Source organism: Notolepis coatsorum (assembly GCF_963971535.1).
Source record: "Notolepis coatsorum genome assembly, chromosome: 9".
In the NCBI taxonomy this organism is placed as follows: Eukaryota; Metazoa; Chordata; class Actinopteri; order Aulopiformes; family Paralepididae; genus Notolepis; species Notolepis coatsorum.
In genome coordinates, this window is record NC_140173.1 from 56,683,999 (window position 1) to 56,704,258 (window position 20,260).

The 20,260-nt window shown below is 43.0% G+C and overlaps 1 protein-coding gene across 2 annotated transcripts in view; it reads left to right on the plus strand.

Annotated features, from left to right (window-relative positions):
- Positions 1-1,708: 1,708 nt before the first annotated feature.
- slc25a28 (solute carrier family 25 member 28) overlaps positions 1,709-20,260 on the plus strand; it is a 70,604-nt gene continuing 52,052 nt past the window's right edge. For both annotated transcript variants that reach the window (XM_084321056.1, XM_084321057.1), the window contains exon 1: positions 1,709-2,244. In XM_084321056.1, coding sequence (XP_084177182.1) covers positions 1,894-2,244 — 351 coding nt within the window. In that variant the 5' untranslated portion in view covers positions 1,709-1,893. The remainder of the gene's footprint in view (positions 2,245-20,260) is intronic.

Below are 20,260 nucleotides of genomic sequence, written 5' to 3' on the forward strand. Positions count from 1 at the left end.
CAAGGCCGCGCCCTCACCTCTGGCTGCGCGGTGTGGGGCCTAGGTCAAATACCGCCTGCGCTCCTGCGGAAAGACCAAAGTCCCTCTGCGGAGAGGGGAGCCCTGAGGAGGGAAAAAACGTCTCTCCTCCTCAAGGGGAGACTGATCCAACCAAGATGTCTGTAAACAATCGTTGACAGCATCCTAGCCCTCCCTGCGGTTATAGCTTGCGGCTAGGTCAAAAGCTAATAACCTCAAAACCTTGCGCAATGTTTCGACGCTGGCTGGCCCTAGGGCCCCACCACCCGACACCATTTTTGACAGAAAAAACAGCAATTCGAACAATGTTGCTAGTCGCTGCTAATTCTATACCGCGGTGGTATAGGCTTTAACAGCCCACCAGCCACCTGCCGGGCCGACTTGCCTCATGGCGTCGGCCGGGCGGGACACCGTTCCACCATGTCAGAGGCAAAGGACTGATGCCACCTGCTTCACAAGCACGGAGCACCAGTGGTGGCTGCAGACAAAAAACTACTACTAGTGAAGCACTGCCTCATTAGTAGGCATGCAGCAACCTCCACTGTGGTGTGCACCCATGAAGGGGTAAATGAATAAATGAACGAAAACTCCACTAACACACTGCAGAATGGGCTAGCCCATACACACAAATGTTAAGGGGATGCAGACCAGAGAAAAACACCAGTCCTGCACACAATTCATAGATTCACAAAAAGCACACCAGCCCTAGGCCTCAGCCCATCCACCCATGAAAATGGTAAACAAGCCCCCGTCAAAACTCCCAACATTAGACACCGATTGACCGTCAGCATGAATGGTTAAGAGGAGGGAAGACCTTTTAGTAAAGACAGTCCTCGGCGGGGAACAAGAACGTAGACCCAGCATTGTAGCATTAGAATTAGCCGTGCGCACTAGGATAGCTAGGAAAACACCCAAAACAGAGTCATGACGACCATGTTTTCCCAAATATCCTGCCCCTCGCGCCAATACACGACTCGGCTGTCTCACAGGACAACGAGCAGTATCACAAATGCTAGCATTAATGCCTGGCAGCGCAGGCCCTACCTGTGCGCGACCTAGCCCGACAGCTAGCCGCCGGGCGACGTCCCTCGATCCGCTGTCACGAGATGAGGAAACCCCAGGACAGGCCCGATGCGCTGTTAGGATGTGCCGAGAAGATTCCAGGGGCTGGTGAATCTCCGGCGAAAACCCAACATTGTGTAATTTCTCTCTGCATTTCATAACAACTAGTTCATGGAGTGCACTGCAGCGTCCATGTTGGAAACAAAAAAATAGGAAGGTAGAGTGTGACCATGTCCGGTGTCTTATAGGAGGACACTGGGGCGTGGCCTGGTCACGTGCATGGGTGCACATTTTTGTTCATGAGCACAGTAGGTGCTAGGAGATAAGAGTTATCTCATAATGGCAAGAGCGAGACGCGATGACAGTATGATAATATAACCCTTCTTTTTTAGAGTTTCCTTGACAGACCTCCGTCTCTAGAGGTTTTCTTAACCGGAACCAGGAAGGGGCGGGGCAATGCGTCCCTAAACCGAGTCCCTAAAAACGTGGTGTCTCGTGTATATCGCGTCATGCACCGCGTCCAATGGGCGTTTAAGGTGTGACACGAGGTCCAATGAGATTACGGTTCGGTTTACGGTAGGAGGCGGGTTTATACACGAGATACCAAATGTTTAGGTAGTGGTGCCTGTACTTCCCAACAATAATAAGCGTGGCCTTGGCTCGCATATAGAGGCGGGAGAGAGAGGGGGGAACGGTGAAGGAAACCGGCGGTCGGAGAGACATCTTGAGAGAGGGAATGTAAATTGAAACCAACAACGGGCGCCCGTTACCCACACGCGCGTGAAAAGACTTTTACCCACGGTTTCCCCTCTAATGGAAGCGGATGGTTTCGTGAGGAGGCGTCGGATGACAGGCGAGACGCCGGGGGGCAACAACCACAACGACCCCGGGGTTGCCGGCGCCTCCGCCGGGGCAGAAGTGCGATGGCTCGGGGGACGATTCTGGGGAGTGTCGGAGAGTATCGTCGGGAGGACCGAGCTACAGACTGTCCACTTCAGCTGCGGCGGTGGTGCCGGTGCCGCCGCACAGGACACGGTAGAGGACACCACCGGGCCGGACTACGAGGGCTTGCCGCAGGGCGCCTCCACCAGCACACACATGTTCGCCGGAGCCGTGGCCGGGATCATGGAGCACTGCATCATGTTCCCCATCGACTGTGTCAAGGTAATTGGTATACCAGCGTGATGTTGTTTAGCTGGCGTGCTAGCTTACTCTGAGTCTCCACCTAGTTGTTCTCTCAGAAATATATTCTCTAACGTTATAGCTACTTTGGCCATCTCTTGTTGTATAAGCAAACTTATTGGCTAGTTAGCACAGCCGGCTAACCATTCACATTAGCTTGCATGCTAAGGTATACACAGGCGTGGTGGGGAAGTATAGCCGTGACAAGGTCAGCCAGCTCTGTGCTAAAGCTGCTAGCATGCTAAGTTAGCCGGCTAGTCGATGATGGGCCATAGCTTGTGCTGTGGTGGTTATTAACCCGTGCTTCTTCAAGCACCATCATCGACCAGAGTTTTGGGTCTAAAGTCTCGCGGGTTCTTCTCTCCTCATGTTGCTTTTGCATGTTTTATTTGTACAGTATCACATGGAGGGCAGGCTGCTATGTATCTATACAGGAGGGCACATGCTCCCTCCTGCAGACAGTCACGTGATGAAGAGACTAAGAGAGACCTGTTTGATTGAATTGATTAAAAACTTTAACAGATTTCAGAATGGGTACAGTACAGCTCAATACATACAATTGTTAAGGGGATGCAGACCAGACAGACTTTCGTCTTGTTTACATCAGGTCCCCCATTTTCAATTAATCATAACATATATGACATACACAACATACAGATGGACAGTACTGCTACATCTATACATTTATGACATACCAGATTTGCACATCTGTACATTGGGGGGGGGGGGGGGGGGGTTGGGTAGGGGGTGGGGGGGGGACACTGTACATTGGAATATAAGGGACAGTCTAGGTCGGATTTAGATTTGATACTGGAAGGATTTTGGGTGAAATAGTTATTTGTTTTGCAGGAAGTAATTGGCTAGATGTTTTTGGATTAGTCCAATGTGACCTGGTTGCCAAGAATTTGAGCTAATTAAAGGAATTATAACAGAGCAGTGACCGTTTGTTTTCTTGCTCATTCTTTCAGACATCCCATTAGCGAAGAGCAAATACTTGCTTACACATTGGCCCACTTGTGCCAAATCCATAACCAATGGGTTGTAAGGGTCTCTTGATCACATGTTGGGAGACGAGACATAGGATTCGACTGGGTCAGTGGATGATACAAGTGATAATAACCCTATACGGGATGCCAGCTACTCATGATGTGGGTGCTTTCATTCATTGGAATTAGGCCTAATAGTAGTAAGTATGAAAGCAAGTAGGCTTACCAGTAAGGAAGTATACAGCTTTATTTACATGGCGCTTTTTAAAACAAAGCGTTACAAATTCCTTCATGCAAATAAATATGAAAAACAGGAAAGCAGGGCAACAACAGAATCATGTAGAGATGGGGTTTTGATGGCGCTTCATTCTACAAAGGCGGCAGTGAATGCCTTTCCTCTAATAGTCTCTCAATCAAGGGACAGTGGCTCAGGAGTAATCGGAAGGTTCCTGGTTCGATTTCCCCTTCTCCTGGGCAGCCGGTCGAAGTGTCCTTGAGCAAGACACTTAGGCCTAACAAAAATAATAGTTGGTTTCAGGTTGGTTGTCAGTTTGGCCATGGGTAGGTAGGGAATTTATTTTATTTTATTTTTTTATTTTATTCTTTCCCACGGCGACTATGGATAGGGAATTTCTTTATTTAATTAAAATGTTCACAACAACATGGATGCATGTACTCTGCCAGCATGTTTAATATCCATAATACTAAATGTTTGACTAAGATTTCTATGAAACTTTATTCTTAAAAAAAAAAAAAAAAAAAAAAATCGGATTTTTTTTTTTTTTTTTTTTTTTTTTTTTTATATAAATATATAATTTTTTTTAAAAACTCATAAAATATATTGGGTCGCACCTAAATCGGCAGGGTCGGTCGGCAACCTGAAACCAACCATTATTTTTGTTAGGCCCTACCCTGGCCCTGCATGGTCACCTCTGCTGTCGGTGTGAGCGAATGTGAGGAACAAAACATTTTAAAGTGCTTACAAGCGCTATATAAATGCACCATTTACAGTCAAAAGCCCTAAATTACCTCAGTGCTGTAATCTATAATAGGAGCCAGACCCTGTGTAATGGCTTGAGAACAGTGATGAAGTGTGTGTAGAGTAGAGGTATATTGTCTGTGTGTGAGATAAGATAAGATAAGAGATGAGATATTCCTTTATTGATCCCCTTGGGGAAATTCAGGCATCATAGCAGCAAGGGGGAAGGGGGGGGGGGGTACAGGTAGTAAGAACAACACAAGCAGTGTAAACAAATGGGTCAATATCATTTACTATCTAACTAACTGAAATATATATTCACAGTGTCACATAAGGTGCAGTATGCATAAGGTAGTGTTATAATTTACTATCTAACTAACTGAAATATACATTATTCACAGTATCCACATAAGGTGCAGTATGCCTAAGGTAGTGTTATTGTTAGGGATGGGTACCGAATTCGTTACTTTTAAAGGTACTTACCGAAACACGTCGGTACTACAGAGTATCGATTCACGTGAGATACCGATAAATGTCAACGTTCACACGCACAATATACGCTTACCTAGGATTTGACTTGATTAAACAAAAAAGCAGTCGGGGCAATGGCAAGCCGAAAACGGTTGAAAGTGTAGTTATTTGAAGTTTGGATTTTTTTTTCACAACTGAGGTAGGTAGATAATGATTACATTTTTAGAGACTAAAGTACAGAAAAAAGGTAGCGTTGGGTACCGGTATCGATTCACAGGTACCGGTACCGTATCGGTTCAAATGTGAAAGGTACCCATCCCTAGTTATTGTCCTCCTTGGGTTCCTATTAGTTCTAGGTCGATGTCTGGCAGCAGTCCCTGCCCACTGTTGTGGAGCCTGATGGCCGCTGGTATGAAGGACTGTCCGAGGCGGTTAGTTGAGTGTCGGGGGGGGGGGTTTATGAGTCTGTGGCTGAACGTGCTTCTCATCTTGACTAGCTCGTCGTAGAGAGGGTGGGAGGGGTTCTCCAGGATGGCAGCCAGCTTCCTTCTCATCCCCCTCTCTGCCATCACCTCTAGTCTAGGTAGCTCGACTCCCACCACGGAGCTAGCCTTAGTTCCTCACCAGCTTGTTGAGCTTGTTAGCAGGCATGTCCACTGTGGTGGTGTTGTATTGCCCGCCACAGATACTTCTAGTTACTCCTCAGTGTCAGCTTGTGTAGTGTAGGTAGGTAGGCCTATTGTGTGTGTGTGTGTGAGAGAGAGACAGAGGGGGACAGCGCTGTAGAGAAGGAGCGAGAGGGGGTTCAGTGCAGTCAGCTGCTCCTGTCAGGCCAAAAAATGGCGTCCTATTTACACAAAGTGGCCTATTGCATCCATGTCTGTATCTGTAGTTCTCTCCTCTCTTCCAGTCTGGGCTAACTAATGCAGGCTATGATGTACAGTAGTTCTCTTCCAGTCTGGGCTAACTAATGCAGGCTATGATGTAGGGGTGGACGGTATGGTCTAAAATTTATATCACGGTATAATTTGAAGCATAGACGGTAACGGTATATATCACGGTATCAGTGTTTCCGTTAGAATAATTTGTTTTGCCTGATAGGCAGGCTATATAAAGAATGACATCCTCAAGGCATGTAGATTTATAATATTTTAACTTAAAACTAGGCTACTTTTGCGTATAAAGTCATTATATTCCAAATAAAATAAGTCCCGAGTCGAGACTCCGTGCTGCTCCCATTGCAAACAGCGGGGCTGGATTTTGCTAGAAGCACATGTAGCTGCAGAGCCGCAGAGCCAGTGGCTCTTTCAGGTCGTTCAGCCGTTTGGTGGGGGGGCGCTGTTGAGCGGGCCTGTGACCAGACATGAAAGAGCCACTGGCTCTGCGGCTCTGCAGCTGCATGCTATTTCGCAAATCCACTGCTGCAGCAGCCGTCCTCCCGTCGTTATCATAACACTACACACATATCATAATGTTTACAGCAAACTGTAGTTGATCACCAGGTATGTTTTATTAACGTAGAATAATTCATATAAGAAAAACGATAGGTAAGATCTCTTACCTTTCTCCACTGGTTAAAAATGCCAGGAACTGAAATTGAAACTTGCTGTGCGCCGCAGTGATATGTGTTTGTTATGAAATGACAATTGCGTGTTGACACGCCCAGTGCGCCCACTGCGCGAAGCCTCCTAAATAACTTTTTCCAGTTTGCACATATCTATTATCTATGACTAATTCGATCTATTTTTAGGGGCAAATGCGATTGAAATAGTCGCGCTGTGGTTACATGACGTCATTGCTATTTTAGAGCTGCCCTACCGGTTACACGGTATAGTCAAAATCCATACCGTAGAGCAAATTCATACCGTTTATACCGTCCACCCCTACTATGATGTATACAGTAGTTCTCTTCCAGTCTGGGCTAACTAATGCAGGCTATGATGTATATAGTAGGGCTGCAACTAATGACTATTTTGGTAGTCGACTAATCTGTCGATTATTTTTTCGATTAGTCGACTAATCGGAAAAAAATTATATAAAAAAAAAACGTTATTTTTTATTTTTTTAATTTTTTTGCACTACCTATCTTTGAAAGTGGCTTCTCAGCTCTGGTCCAGCTGAAGACAGAGCAGAGGAACAGATTGGACATTGTCTACAGGGCTGTACAGTGCGATGATCTCGTCGCAAATTGCCCCTTAATTTGGCCGTTGCGAGTTGGAAATATTATTTGGGAGCAACGTTGCGAGTTGTTATTTCAACCCTTCATTCGCATTTCACTCCTAAATTAATCCATACAAATTGGATACATTTTTTTAAAAACATTAGCCTACAACCAGGGCTGTACAGTGCGACACAATGTCGTGGTGCTATGAAAGAATCTGTCGGCAATGAATGAACTTACTGCGATCACCGATAGCCTGAGTGAAAAAAAAGATTTGCGTGTGGAGTGAATCTGGGTCACGCTATATACAGTACCTGGTACTTGTAGTCTATCGTGCGATTAAAGACCATGTCCCTATCTGCGTAGTCTATACATCCAACACCAAATCCCATAATTCCTAGCAAAACGAAACTGAATGTGGGCTCTCTTCCTTTCAATATGGGCTATTGGTGCATCGCCAAAGAAGCACCTCATTTCAATACATTTAAGACGCAAAAAAGAACAACGGAGTGGATATCAGTCCATCTTATGACAACCACGTCCGATGTGGAGAGATGTTAAGATGATGATGATTGACGTGATGATGTGATGATTGATTGACGGGGACACGGACACTTCTAACGTTCAGGTTCAGCTATGCATTAGGTGAGTAGTCCTACCGTAAGAGCCCCATACGGGTCAATTAAACCTTTTTGATTAGTCTTTCCTTCCAGCTAAGTTGGACTGAACTTTTCACTGTCAAAAGCGCAAATGTAAATAAGGTTGCGTCGCAACACGGTTTTCAAAATAAAGGTCACATATACAAATACCTCTCAATTCTTATTTAAAAAAGTCCCGGATATACATAAACATTAATTGGCATAGATCTCTATAAATGGCCCAACACATTGATCACTTTAGGCACACACTGAAACCAGTAACATCACAAATATGAAGCAGGTAATTACCCATACAAATAAACCTTTCATGGGGTTATTTACAATAATAATTCATTTGATTTCTAAAGCACTTTTCATTGTGAAACAAATGTATGCAGAGTTCCTTGTCCTCCTGATTAATGCAATGGTGTGTGTGTGTTGTGGTGATCTCATTCAAGGAGCACTACACAAGCGCGCGCACACACACACACACACACAGTTTGTTGTTTTTGTTCTATTAGTGATTTACACACTTTCTCAGTTGGTTCATTATAAAAGATACAAACCTGAAAACAAACTCACTTAAATGTTAAATAAAAGGACCACAGTAATGAGGCAGGAGGAACATATTTTTTTAATAATGGTAAAATTGTTATTTAAAAATTTGCCCCTAAAAAATATTTTTTGTCCCTAAATTTCTCATCTAGGGGCAAGTGTGCCCCTAGTAGGGGTGGACGGTATGGTCTAAAATTTATATCACGGTATAATTTGAAGCATAGACGGTAACGGTATATATCACGGTATCATCGTTTTTGATAAAAAAATTTATTTTATTTTATATATATATATATATTTTTTTATAAAATATATATATTATATAATTTGACTTGTACTTGTATTATCTGCGAGACATCGCCACCACGCAACAAGCTCCACTGTCTGTGTGTACTCTAGTAGCCTCCAGCTACGGCCAGGATTCCCCGGAGCTGCACCTGGACCTATACTCGAGTAGCCTCGAGCAGAGCTACGGCCAGGATTCTCCGGCGCTGCACCTGGACCCTATTATATTGGAATAACGTTAGCAAGCCCTCAGCTCGAATACGCATCGAATCAGTGTTATAAGACATTGATATCAGGAGCTATCCGGCTAAGCCGGATATATAACGTTAATACAACGCCTCAGTGAATTATTTAGTTCAATGGGACATTTCGTTTTGAACGGTGAACTAACTTAATATCATTTATGAGACGTTGAGCTGTATGTGTGTGTGTCATGAATTTCCCCAAGGGGATTAATAAAGGAATATCTTATCTTATCTTATCTTAACTTGCGTTAACGTGAGCTAACGGCTAACAGGTAGCACACACACGTCTCTCTCTACTAGACTTTGTGGAGCGTTTGTTGTCAGGAGCTATCGGTAGCTGGCCGACTAGATACCGTTCGGTTAGACAATGCCTCATTATGTATTAAACTAAAAGTGAATAGTTGACTGGGTCATTTTGTAACGGTAGCTAAGCTAACGTTAGCTCAGGGAGACGCCGCCGACAGCTGAGCTCCCGTGTCCCGTCCCACTAGACTACTAGATCCGTGTTTACATGCGTGCGGTAGGGGCTGGCACGCCCACTGCGCAAAGCCTCCTAAATAACTTTTTCCAGTTCGCACATATCTATTATCTATGACTAATTCTATCTATTTTTAGGGGCAAATGCGAGTGAAATAGTCGCGCTGTGGTTACATGACGTCATTGGTATTTTAGAGCTGCACTACCGGTTTAGACGGTATAGTCAAAATCCATACCGTAGAGCAAATTCATACCGTTTATACCGTATACCGTTTATACCGTCCACCCCTAGCCCCTAGTGAAAAAGCTTAGCGTACAGCCCTGGTCTACCATCACCGCAGACTTTGAGACTCTTGTCAGGACCAAACAACATCCCCAGTTATCCCATTAGTTTCCCCAAACTTACTGTCGGTCTGTTATGTTAAGCTAAGAAGTCTTCAGCTGGACCAGAGCTGAGAAGCCACTTTCACAAAGATAGGTAGTGCAAAAAAAATATAAAAAAAATTATAATTTTTTTTAACGACTAATTGACGCAACAATTCCTCATCGACGATTTTTTTTAATCGACGTCGTCGATTATGTCGACTAATCGTTGCAGCCCTAGTATATAGTATACAGTAGTTCTCTCCTCTCTCTTCCAGTCTGGGCTAACTAATGCAGGCTATGATGTATAGTATACAGTAGGGGTGGACGGTATGGTCTAAAATTTATATCACGGTATAATTTGAAGCATAGACGGTAACGGTATATATCACGGTATCATCGTTTTTGATTAAATTTTTTTTTTTAATTTTATATAATTTTTTTTTTTTTTTTATATAAAATATATATATTATATAATTAGACTTGTACTTGTATTATCTGCGAGACATCGCCACCACGCAACAAGCTCCACTGTCTGTGTGTACATTAGTAGCCTCTAGCTACGGCCAGGATTCTCCGGAGCTGCAGCTGGACCTATACTCGAGTAGCCTCGAGCTACGGCCAGGATTCACCGGCGCTGCAGCTGGGCCCTAGTATTGGTATAACGTTAAATCACATTCACAAGCCCTCAGCTCGAATACGCATCGAATCAGTGTTATAAGACATTGATATCAGGAGCTATCTGTAGCTACTGCTAGCCGGATATATAACGTTAATACAACGCCTCAGTGAATTATTTAGTTCAATGGGACATTTCGTTTTGAACGGTGAACTAACTTGTGTTAACGTGAGCTAACGGCTAACGGAGCTATCATACACGTCTACTCTCTACTAGACTTGATGGAGCGTTTGTTGATGTCAGGAGCTATCGGTAGCTGGCCGACTAGATACCGTTCGGTTAGACAATGCCTCATCATGTATTAAACTAAAAGTGAATAGTTGACTGGGTCATTTTGTAACGGTAGCTAAGCTAACGTTAGCTCAGGGAGACGTCCCGTCCCACTAGACTACTAGGAGACCCGTGTTTACATGCGTGCGGGAGGGGCTGGCACGCCCACTGCGCGAAGCCTCCTAAATAACTTTTTCCAGTTCGCACATATCTATTATCTATGACTAATTCTATCTATTTTTAGGGGCAAATGCGAGTGAAATAGTCGCGCTGTGGTTACATGACGTCATTGCTATTTTAGAGCTGCACTACCGGTTACACGGTATAGGCAAAATCCATACCGTAGAGCAAATTCATACCGTTTATACCGTATACCGTTTATACCGTCCACCCCTAGTATACAGTAGTAGTTCTCTCCTCTCTTTCAGTCTGGGATAACTAATGCAGGCTATGATGTATAGTATCTATTAGAGCCATATGAAATCCGTTTAATTTTTTCCCAAATTCCATTTTTTCCGTTTTAATATTTCAGAATTCTGTATTTTGCTTTTTATGCTCATTTTACCATCAGAAATAGTGTCTAATAAGTGGGAATGAATAAATGTCCACAATTGAATAAGATATACCAGTCCATTTAATGTTTTTAAGTGCTGCAACTCAGAAATACAGTTCAATTTTACACAATATTTTTTAATTAATATTGTGACAAAATAAAAATACATATTTCAAGTGTAAACAATGGATACAGCTAGCTACTACTGACATTATCACAATGACAATGTCAGTAACCTAGCTATATCTATTATATTGTGATGAAATATAGTAATGCATAATTTAGGCACCTTTAGTTTATTTCGTTTATAAAGGACCGTGTATAATGGCAATCGTTTGCATTAAACAAATGGATGGGTGCACTAGATTTAGCAAGAAGCTATCATTTCCATCTATAGCAGGGTTAGAAATTAACATTTTTTTTCAAGGGCTTTTTTTGCCCCCCTTAATTGCTTTTCGGGGGCTTTTTTTGTATTTCGGGGGCACAACATTTTTATAATGAAAATTAACATAAAGATTATAAAACATTCTTGCAACTTTTTTTTTACAGTCTTCGTCCCTATGTTTGATAACGTAATGTTAATGTCTCCATATATAGGGCTCTACGCTAACCTTTTTCCCAAGGAGCACATGTGCTCCTAAATAAAATGTTAATAAATAAAATCTAAATACAAATTTAGGAGCACACAGAAATTTAGGAGCACAGTGACAATTGTTCAAGTAACACACACACACACGCACACGATGTGTGACATCATGGCTTGGTTTCATGTTTTGAGGTACCTTCAATTATCTGTAAATAATACATACATACTCTATCTAAATAGATTAAATATTATTGTCCCTGAGTGAGGGCAAGTTGTGTTGTCTTGATATAATAACCGGTTGCCTCTGGATCAATGAATGTCTAATATTGAATAATATTATTAGATATTTTATTTTTAACATCCCTAATTCCAACAGTCAAGAGGCTTGTTTCAAATTGATGAAAAACCCCACACACGCAACGTTTGTGAGTATAGGCTCTGGCCAGATCGATCAATGAAATACGTTGCGCGCTCAGCGCTGTGGAATGAAGGAAATGCGCATCGGGATCGGATTTGGATGTTATTCTTTTGGAGTTGTGTTACAAATGGAATGGTCTTTCCCCGCCGAACACAAGTTACTTAACGTTACACAGGTCGCGCTATGCAGATGCTTAGCTTGCTAACGTTAAGATAGCAGTGTAATGCTTGATGAGAGCAGAGCGCTCTCTCTGTGTTCGCAGCACCTCTCAAGTGCCTGTAACACGCAGCGGGCCCCGCCTCCCTCCTCCTTGGAACAAACATTCCACCCAAAAACTGAATTTCAGTCCAGTTTCAATCTGAACTATTAACAGCGGAGCTGTTTTGTAATCTTCACAATCACTCGTCTGTCTCGCACACTGCAAGTAAATGATTTTTCCGGTTTGCACACATATTATTAGGGGCAATACGAGGGAAATGCTCGCACTGTAGAGCATATATATAATTATATATATAATTAGTAAACTGTCTGGGGCTTTTTTTGCCCCCCTTAACTGATTTTCGAGGGCATTTGGTCAATTTTCGAGGGCATTTTGCCCCAAGCCCCCGTTAATTTCGAACCCTGATCTATAGTCCTATGTACTGTAACGTTTCATAGCTATTTAAGTTTATTTAGATTATAAAGGGCAGTGTATAATGACAATCGTTTGCATTAAACAAATGGATGAGTGCACTAGATTTAGCAAGAAGCTATCATTTCCATCTATAGTCCTATGTACTGTAACGTTTCATAGCTATTTAAGTTTATTTAGATTATAAAGGGCAGTGGGCAGTGTATAATGACAATCGTTTGCATTAAACAAATGGATGGGTGCACCAGATTTAGCTAGAACTTCTAGAAGCTATCATTTCCATCTATAGTCCTATAACGTTACATAGCTATTTAAGTGTATTTAGTTTATAAAGGGCAGTGTATAATGACAATCGTTTGCATTAAACAAATGGATGGGTGCACTAGATTTAGCTAGAAGCTATCATGTATTCATGTCCTAACGTTATAGCTATTTAATCACAATAGTGTCGCAAGTGTTTTTGCGGGTCCAGTCCACGGAACATTGACAGAATTAGCAAAACACCTTATCACCGGAGGCATGAAAGTCATTAGGATACTGTTCTGCTCTGAATTGAGGGCTTATTGTGGAATTGTTTAGCTTCTTGACGATGTTAACACTGAAGCAGCCAGACGCTTGAGCACCGCGGCTGTGTTGTGTGTAACACGCTGTAGAGTCCCCGCCTCCCCGGTCGCGTGTGCACCAACGTTCCACCCAAAAACGAAATTTCAGTCCAGATTAGGCCAAATTCTGCAATATTCCACGTTTTGCAGTTGATTCCATTTTTATTGGTTAATTCCGCGATTCCGTCCGCGATTCCGTGAACGCGGATTTCATATGGCTCTAGTATCTATACAGTAGTTCTCTCCTCTCTTCCAGTCTGGGATAACTTAATACAGGCTATGATATATAATAGGGATGCACCGATATGAAAATTGGCCGCCGATACCGATTGTTCAACTAACACTATCGGCCGATACCGATACCGATACCGATATTTGTATATTTGTATATAAGTATTTGTAATTTTTTTTTTTTTTTTTTTTTAATTTTTTTTAATTTACATTTTTTTTTAATGAAACTACTGTATATTTGTATGTGTATGTTTGTATTTGTAGGCCTCTTTACTTACTTAAAAAAAGGAAACATCAAGAAATATGTTTATGGTATCACTATCTCTCTCCCAGTATCGTCTTGCGGCCTGCAGAGGGATACTATTTTCTCAACCAGAGCTTTCAACCAATGCAATGGAACCATTCTTGCGGCCTGCAGCGGGATACTATTCTCTCAACCAGAGCTTTCAACCAATGCAATGGAACCATTTTGATTGACAGTCGATTCGGCCAATTACGCCACACCGCTAGCACCCACCTCCTGCTGTCCTTACCACCAATCGGCAAGCGTTTATAATTTTTTCTACTTCCGGGCATGCCGCCATTGTTCTGTTTGCGAGAGCGGAACACACTTAACGTAGCTACGTTAGCTGCCCGGCCCGCCGACCGGCGCTCCACGCATGACCAAATGAGACATAATGATTTTACTGCAACAAATGTTATAATAAAACAAAGCCTTTCTATACATTTGTCTGGTTGAAAACTTTATTAACAGATTGCAGAATGTGTAGTTGGGTACGGAATGAGCAACGGAATGGAACCGAGCTATGAACGGACTAACGGAGTAATGCCTTGTTTACGGCTATCTTCGGGTAAATAATATGCTTGTTATTGAACGTGTAACACTTCATTTTAACAGCAGATACTTTCTTAAATGCCATCTTCCCGAGAGAGGGTGTTGACGGGGAGTTGTGTTATTAATAGCATTGAACAGCTAACCGAAAGCTAGCGTTAACTATTGTTAAAGGTTTAGCCATAACGTTACCTTGGCTAAAGTTGGGGCTATTCATAATGCAGCAATAATGACTGCAGACCTGCAAGCAAAGTACAGCAAGTTGACAAAGGAGTATTCCAACGCAAATCACATTTTCACCAGTAACGTTAGTCTTGCATCTAATAGCTAATAACGTAGCTACGTTAGCTGCCCGGCCCGCCGACCGGCGCTCCACGCATGACCAAATGAGACATAATGATTTTACTGCAACAAATGTTATAATAAAACAAAGCCTTTCTATACATTTGTCTGGTTGAAAACTTTATTAACAGATTGCAGAATGTGTAGTTGGGTACGGAATGAGCAACGGAATGGAACCGAGCTAATGAACGGACTCGGAGTAATGCCTTGCTGCTATGGGTAATAATAATATGCTGATGTTATTGTCCGTGTAACACTAACTATATAACGCTAATGCCACAAAACGAATGCCTTGTTAATCATAAGTAGTTACTTTGATGCAGTAGATTGTGTGTGTGTGTGTGTGTGTGGGGGACGGCGGGCGTTGTGTTGCGTCAGGTAGGTCGCGAGTGAACTTTTTTTTTTGCCTTTTGACGCTACACAAATTGATGGGTATTTATCGGCGACTGCTATCGGCACATTTGAGCTTATCGGCCGATAGGCCGATAGCAGTCAACAAGGCACTTATCGGCCGATACCGATACCCGACCGATATATCGGTGCACCCCTATTAACGATACACTTTTTCAACGTATCGTGGATATCGTGATGTTTTGCCCAAGAGGATTGTGTCGCGTCAATCTGGTCTACACCCGTTCAAACTTTTGAACAACGCCGCCCCCACACACACTACTGCATCAAAGTTACTACTTATTATTAACAAAGGCATTCGTTTTGTGGCATTACCGTTATATAGTTACACGTTCAATAACATCAGCGTATTTACCCAAACATGGCAACGTCCGATGACGACATAGATAGCAAGCATTACTGTTCATATCTCAGCCCGTGCTGAGTTGTGCGTGCCCATTCTGCGGTCTGTTAATAAAGTTCAATCAGACAGATGTATGGAAAGGCGTTTATTATAACATTCGCTGCAGTAAAATCATTATGCCTTGTTTATGCTGCGGTGCGCTGGTAATCGCTCGTCGGCCGCGGGGAGCTGTTGTTGTTGTTGTCCTTGAGCTGAGCTCTCGTCAAAATCACTGGAGGACTTTCCGGAAAGTAAAAAACGCATAGCGCTTGCCGATTGGTGCTAAGAACAGCAGGGCGGGTGCAAGCGGTGTGACGTAATTGCCAGACTCGACTGTCAATCAAAATTATTCTGTTGCCGGCTGAATGATTGAATGAATGAAAACGTTTAACGATTGCAGAATGGGTACCATACAGTACAGCTCAATACAACAACAGTGGACTGGAGGATGAAGACCAGAAAAATACTTTCTGCTTTTTTACATAAGGGTCATCCATTTTCAATTCATCAAAACATTTAGAGACATACAAATATACAGTAGTTTCATAAAAATGCTAAAATGCTATTGATTGATTGATTTAAAACTGTATTAACATATTGCAGAATGGGTACAGTACAGCTCAATACATACAATTGTTAAGGGGATGCAGACCAGAGAGACTTTCGTCTTGTTTACATCAGGGTCCCCCATTTTCAATTAATCATATTTCATATCTAAATCATATAATATCTCATTGCTAAATATATGCAATATATAATCTAATAATCCAATAATCTAAGATAATATATAATATAAAAATGCTAAATGCATGGGTATTTTATTTTGTCTTTAATGTTAGCTTGCAAACTCAAATACTGTCTTGGTGAGCCTCATAATGAATTGTTTGGGGAAAAAAAGAAAAACATTGTGATGTTTATTAGGCTTGGGCGGTATGACGGTATTGAGGTATACCAGGGTATTTAGAAATACCTACGGTATTGATTTTCAATACCGTCCGTCACCGTCAAAATCACAGATGCGCTTCAGTTTCTATAACAGTGAAACGGAGTTTTGAGTGTAGTGCACACACTGAGTGTAGTGCACACACGCGCTAGCAGAGGGCGAGACCGCTCTAGTGGAGCGAGTGGGTCACAACGGTGTTCATGTTTTACGGTAATGTTGCGACAGTGCTGTGAAAATACCGTAAAGCGTTGTGACGAGAGCAGTGTTGTTGTGGAGCAATCCGTCTCTTATTATGTGAACTAAAGAGTACAAGGTTTACACAACAGCCCCCACCCGCCTTTTTATTGTATTTGTACCGTCCTGTACTATCCGCTGTCAGCTGTTTATCTCTCTCTGTGAGCTACTGAGCTTGAATAACTAGCGTTAGCTCACGTTAAGTAGCGTTAGCTCTGCGGCTAATCTTAGATTACCCTGAACTAAATCAATGACTAGGTTATAAAGCATTCGAGTAGTTTTCACTGCACATAGAAGTAGCCAAACAACGGGAGCATTTCGGGAGCATATGACCAAAACCCAGGCAATTTCTAGCCCTTAAGGAATCAAATAGTCTGCCATGGCTATAGGCTTCTACCGGTGCGGGACTACCATTCTGAGAGCTGACGATGATTTGTTTACTTGGTAACACGTAACCCCCCCCCCCCCCCCCCCGCTGATGAAAATGAAAGTCATACCGTCAAATACCGTGCACCGGGGTATTATAACATAAAGGTTTGCCGGTTTGAAAATGAGGATACCGCCCAAGCCTAATGTGTATGATGTATCGCCGAAAGGTCAGGAAATATCGTGATATCATATTTAGGTCATATCGCCCAGCCCTATCATTAAGTCAACTATCCAGTTCATTTTTATAGTGTACGTTTGGCTACTTGAAGGAGAGAGAGGGAGAGAGACTGAGAATCGTTACACTTGCGGAGCGTGCACTGCGCTCCGTTGTCTCTGAATGGATTTAGTAGCTTTTTTCTGCGTCTCCGTAGACCGTGCCGCGCCACCGGTTTAAAGTCGTAGTGAAGATTAATTTATATGAAAACTGATTTGTGTATAATTTAGCTAGCTCGCTAACGTTACTGGCGTAAGGCAATGATAGGGAAAACACTGTGAGCCTAGAGCTGCCGCGGTATTGATATTTTCCTTACCGCACGAATTTGCGCAATATTTCCTACCGCCGCGGTAATTACCGCACAGTGCGCACAAAAAAGAAAAAAAGTTTGAATGCATTTTTTTTTTTTTTTAGTAGTCTACTCTTATAGCCTGCCTCTAGTCTAATGGCGCTTTTCCACTGCATATTACCTACTCGACTCGACCCGCTTTAGGCACCTGGTACTTCGTTCCTTTTCCACTGCAGCCAGGTACTACTCCGTTTGGGGAATGGGGATGCAGGCGGGGCCGCTCGCTTGTGTACACTGAAAGCTCCGTGGGCATAGATGTCCGAGGGCTTGCAGCAAGCCAGAGTTTAACACAGTTTCAATCAATCAATCAATAACAACATTAACCAGACTCTCGTTGCGTCTATTCTGCCAAAGCTAACGTTACCTCTCATTGTGTATTCTACCAAGCAAACCCGGGTTTAACGTTGTTACATCTCGTGTATATCGGCTGACTGTAGTATTAGGCTAATCACAACAACAAACTTAACACATCAGCGATCTTGTTGTGACACTAAACTCTCCGCTCGGTGGTAAATTGGGTTGATGTCGGTTTTGTTTCATCAATAAATAAGGCAGAATACACAGTGAATCCATTCTTTTTTGTTTATTGCACTTGGTTCTGTCGCAAACAAATCCTGAATGAAATGCATCCTTAGCGAGGCAGTAAAGATGGCGGCGCGGCGTTCTGTTTTCGTTCAGAGGCTACAAAGTGTGACGCGTCGAGTAGGGGGTATCTGCAGAGCCGCAGAGCCAGGCTGGACCAATAGGGTCGCTTGGAACCGAGTAGGGTATATCTGCAGAGCCGCAAGCCAACTTTATTATTATGATAAAAAACAGCGGTGACGCCGCGGTATTCAGCCTAACTCTGCGGTGAGCGTGATGCAACAGCGATACCGCGGTAATGCGGTTATCGCGGCAGCTCTATGTGAGCCTATTATGCAACTTGCTTTTTGCTGTAATTATTACCGTATAAGGGCTGTGTGTGTTGAGGGGGGGGTCACAACAGAATGAATAAATTAAGTCTAGTATCCACAGGAGGTGTACAAACACTTGAGACACACACACACACATACACACTCAACACACATACACATTCAAAAGTAAAGCTGGCACTCTGAACACAGAAAATCTTAGTGCAACAGACTATAGGACACAAAACTGAAATGTATTGGAGAAGAATCAGCCTGTTGCTCGTTAATTTCTACTTTCATCATTCAGCAGGTTCCCTTGGTTTTGCAATGTTCTTCCCCTTCAGCTTACATTTAATTAAAACAAATGAAAAATCCCAAACTGTAATAACCCTGGTGTGCACAGGCTTGTGGCCTTTCTTGTGCTGAAAATATTTACCAAACTCCAGGACCTCTAGCGGTTTAGGATTAAGCTTTTACAGTCTCCTCATACAGCCCAGGGATTTCAGGTCATGGTAACGGCTCGTGAAAAGAAGCGGCAAGTGAAAACACGACATATAGACCGAGGTGTTCGCGGCACAACGCACCGTCGTGCGATTCCCAACACCTGAGGGGAAAAGTTGTGGCGACCTCCAACTGCGGGATAGTGTTCTGGTTAGGCCGTGAAATTGTTTACACTCCGTTCAAAGGTCCCCCTCCCTCTGAAAGGTGCTTTCTGGGTATGCAAACACATGTCCAGTGTACACAGATCATTGACCTACCTGGAATAGGTCCACTCACCTTTTACCTTGTGATAGAAAACCTTTAGTTTAGTCACCCCATGCTCCTGGGTCTCTGTGCATGGAGGTCTTTAGAGTCGGGGGCATTGTTGGCTGTGGGAAGAGGAGCTGGTTGTTTTTTTAGAGAGCTGTGTGTCTGCCTGGCTACCTGAAGCTACAGTATAGGAGTATAGGCCTAACTGTAAAGTGACTTGAGATGAAACCTATATATAATTAGATTATATTCAAATGTATTGCCATCATGCAGCACAAGTACAGTACAACGTAAAGAAGTCCAACCAAGGCGGTCAGGTGGCGTAGCGGAGATTGCGCTCGTCACTAGAGTTGTTCCGATACCGATACCAGTATCCGAAATGCCGCCGATACTGCCTAAAATGCTGGTATCGGTATCGGCAAGTACACGTGAATTGTAGCCTCCGATCCCATGATGTAATTTATCTCCTGCCGAGTCCTGCGGAGAGTGAGGATTATAAAACAAGTGTGATGCTGTGTCATTTTAACAGCAGATACACTTTCTTAAATTCCATTGTCTCCGACAGTGCTGGTGTGACGGGGAGCTCGGACGGGATGTGTTTTGCTGGTGTTATGATAGCATTAGCTGGAAAGATAGCTAGTTGGAACAACATCCGCTTTAACGTTACATCAAATCAGATGATCGCCTGTCCTTTCTCCAGGACCTAACACTGTCCGTGACCGGCTATCAACAATAATGCACCCACGGTGAATTGTATAAGTAGCTACTGACTAGCGTTAGCTGACTATTACTAACGTTATCAAATGGCAATGCGGGAAGACGAGCTAGGTCAGTTAGCTTAGCTTGATAACGTTACCGTGTCTAAAGTTGGTGCTATTCATAATCCTGCAATAATGGCTACAGACCTGCAAGCAAAGTACAGCAAGTGCCAAAGGATAAGAGTTTGAGGCGGAGTTTCAAAAGAGAATGTTGAATATTTATTTTGCATCAAAAATCACAACATGAACGTTCTATCTCCCACTAGCTTACAGACTGAATAGGGTATATCTGCAGAGCCACTGAGTAGCGAGTGCAACACCGTTTAATGTCCAT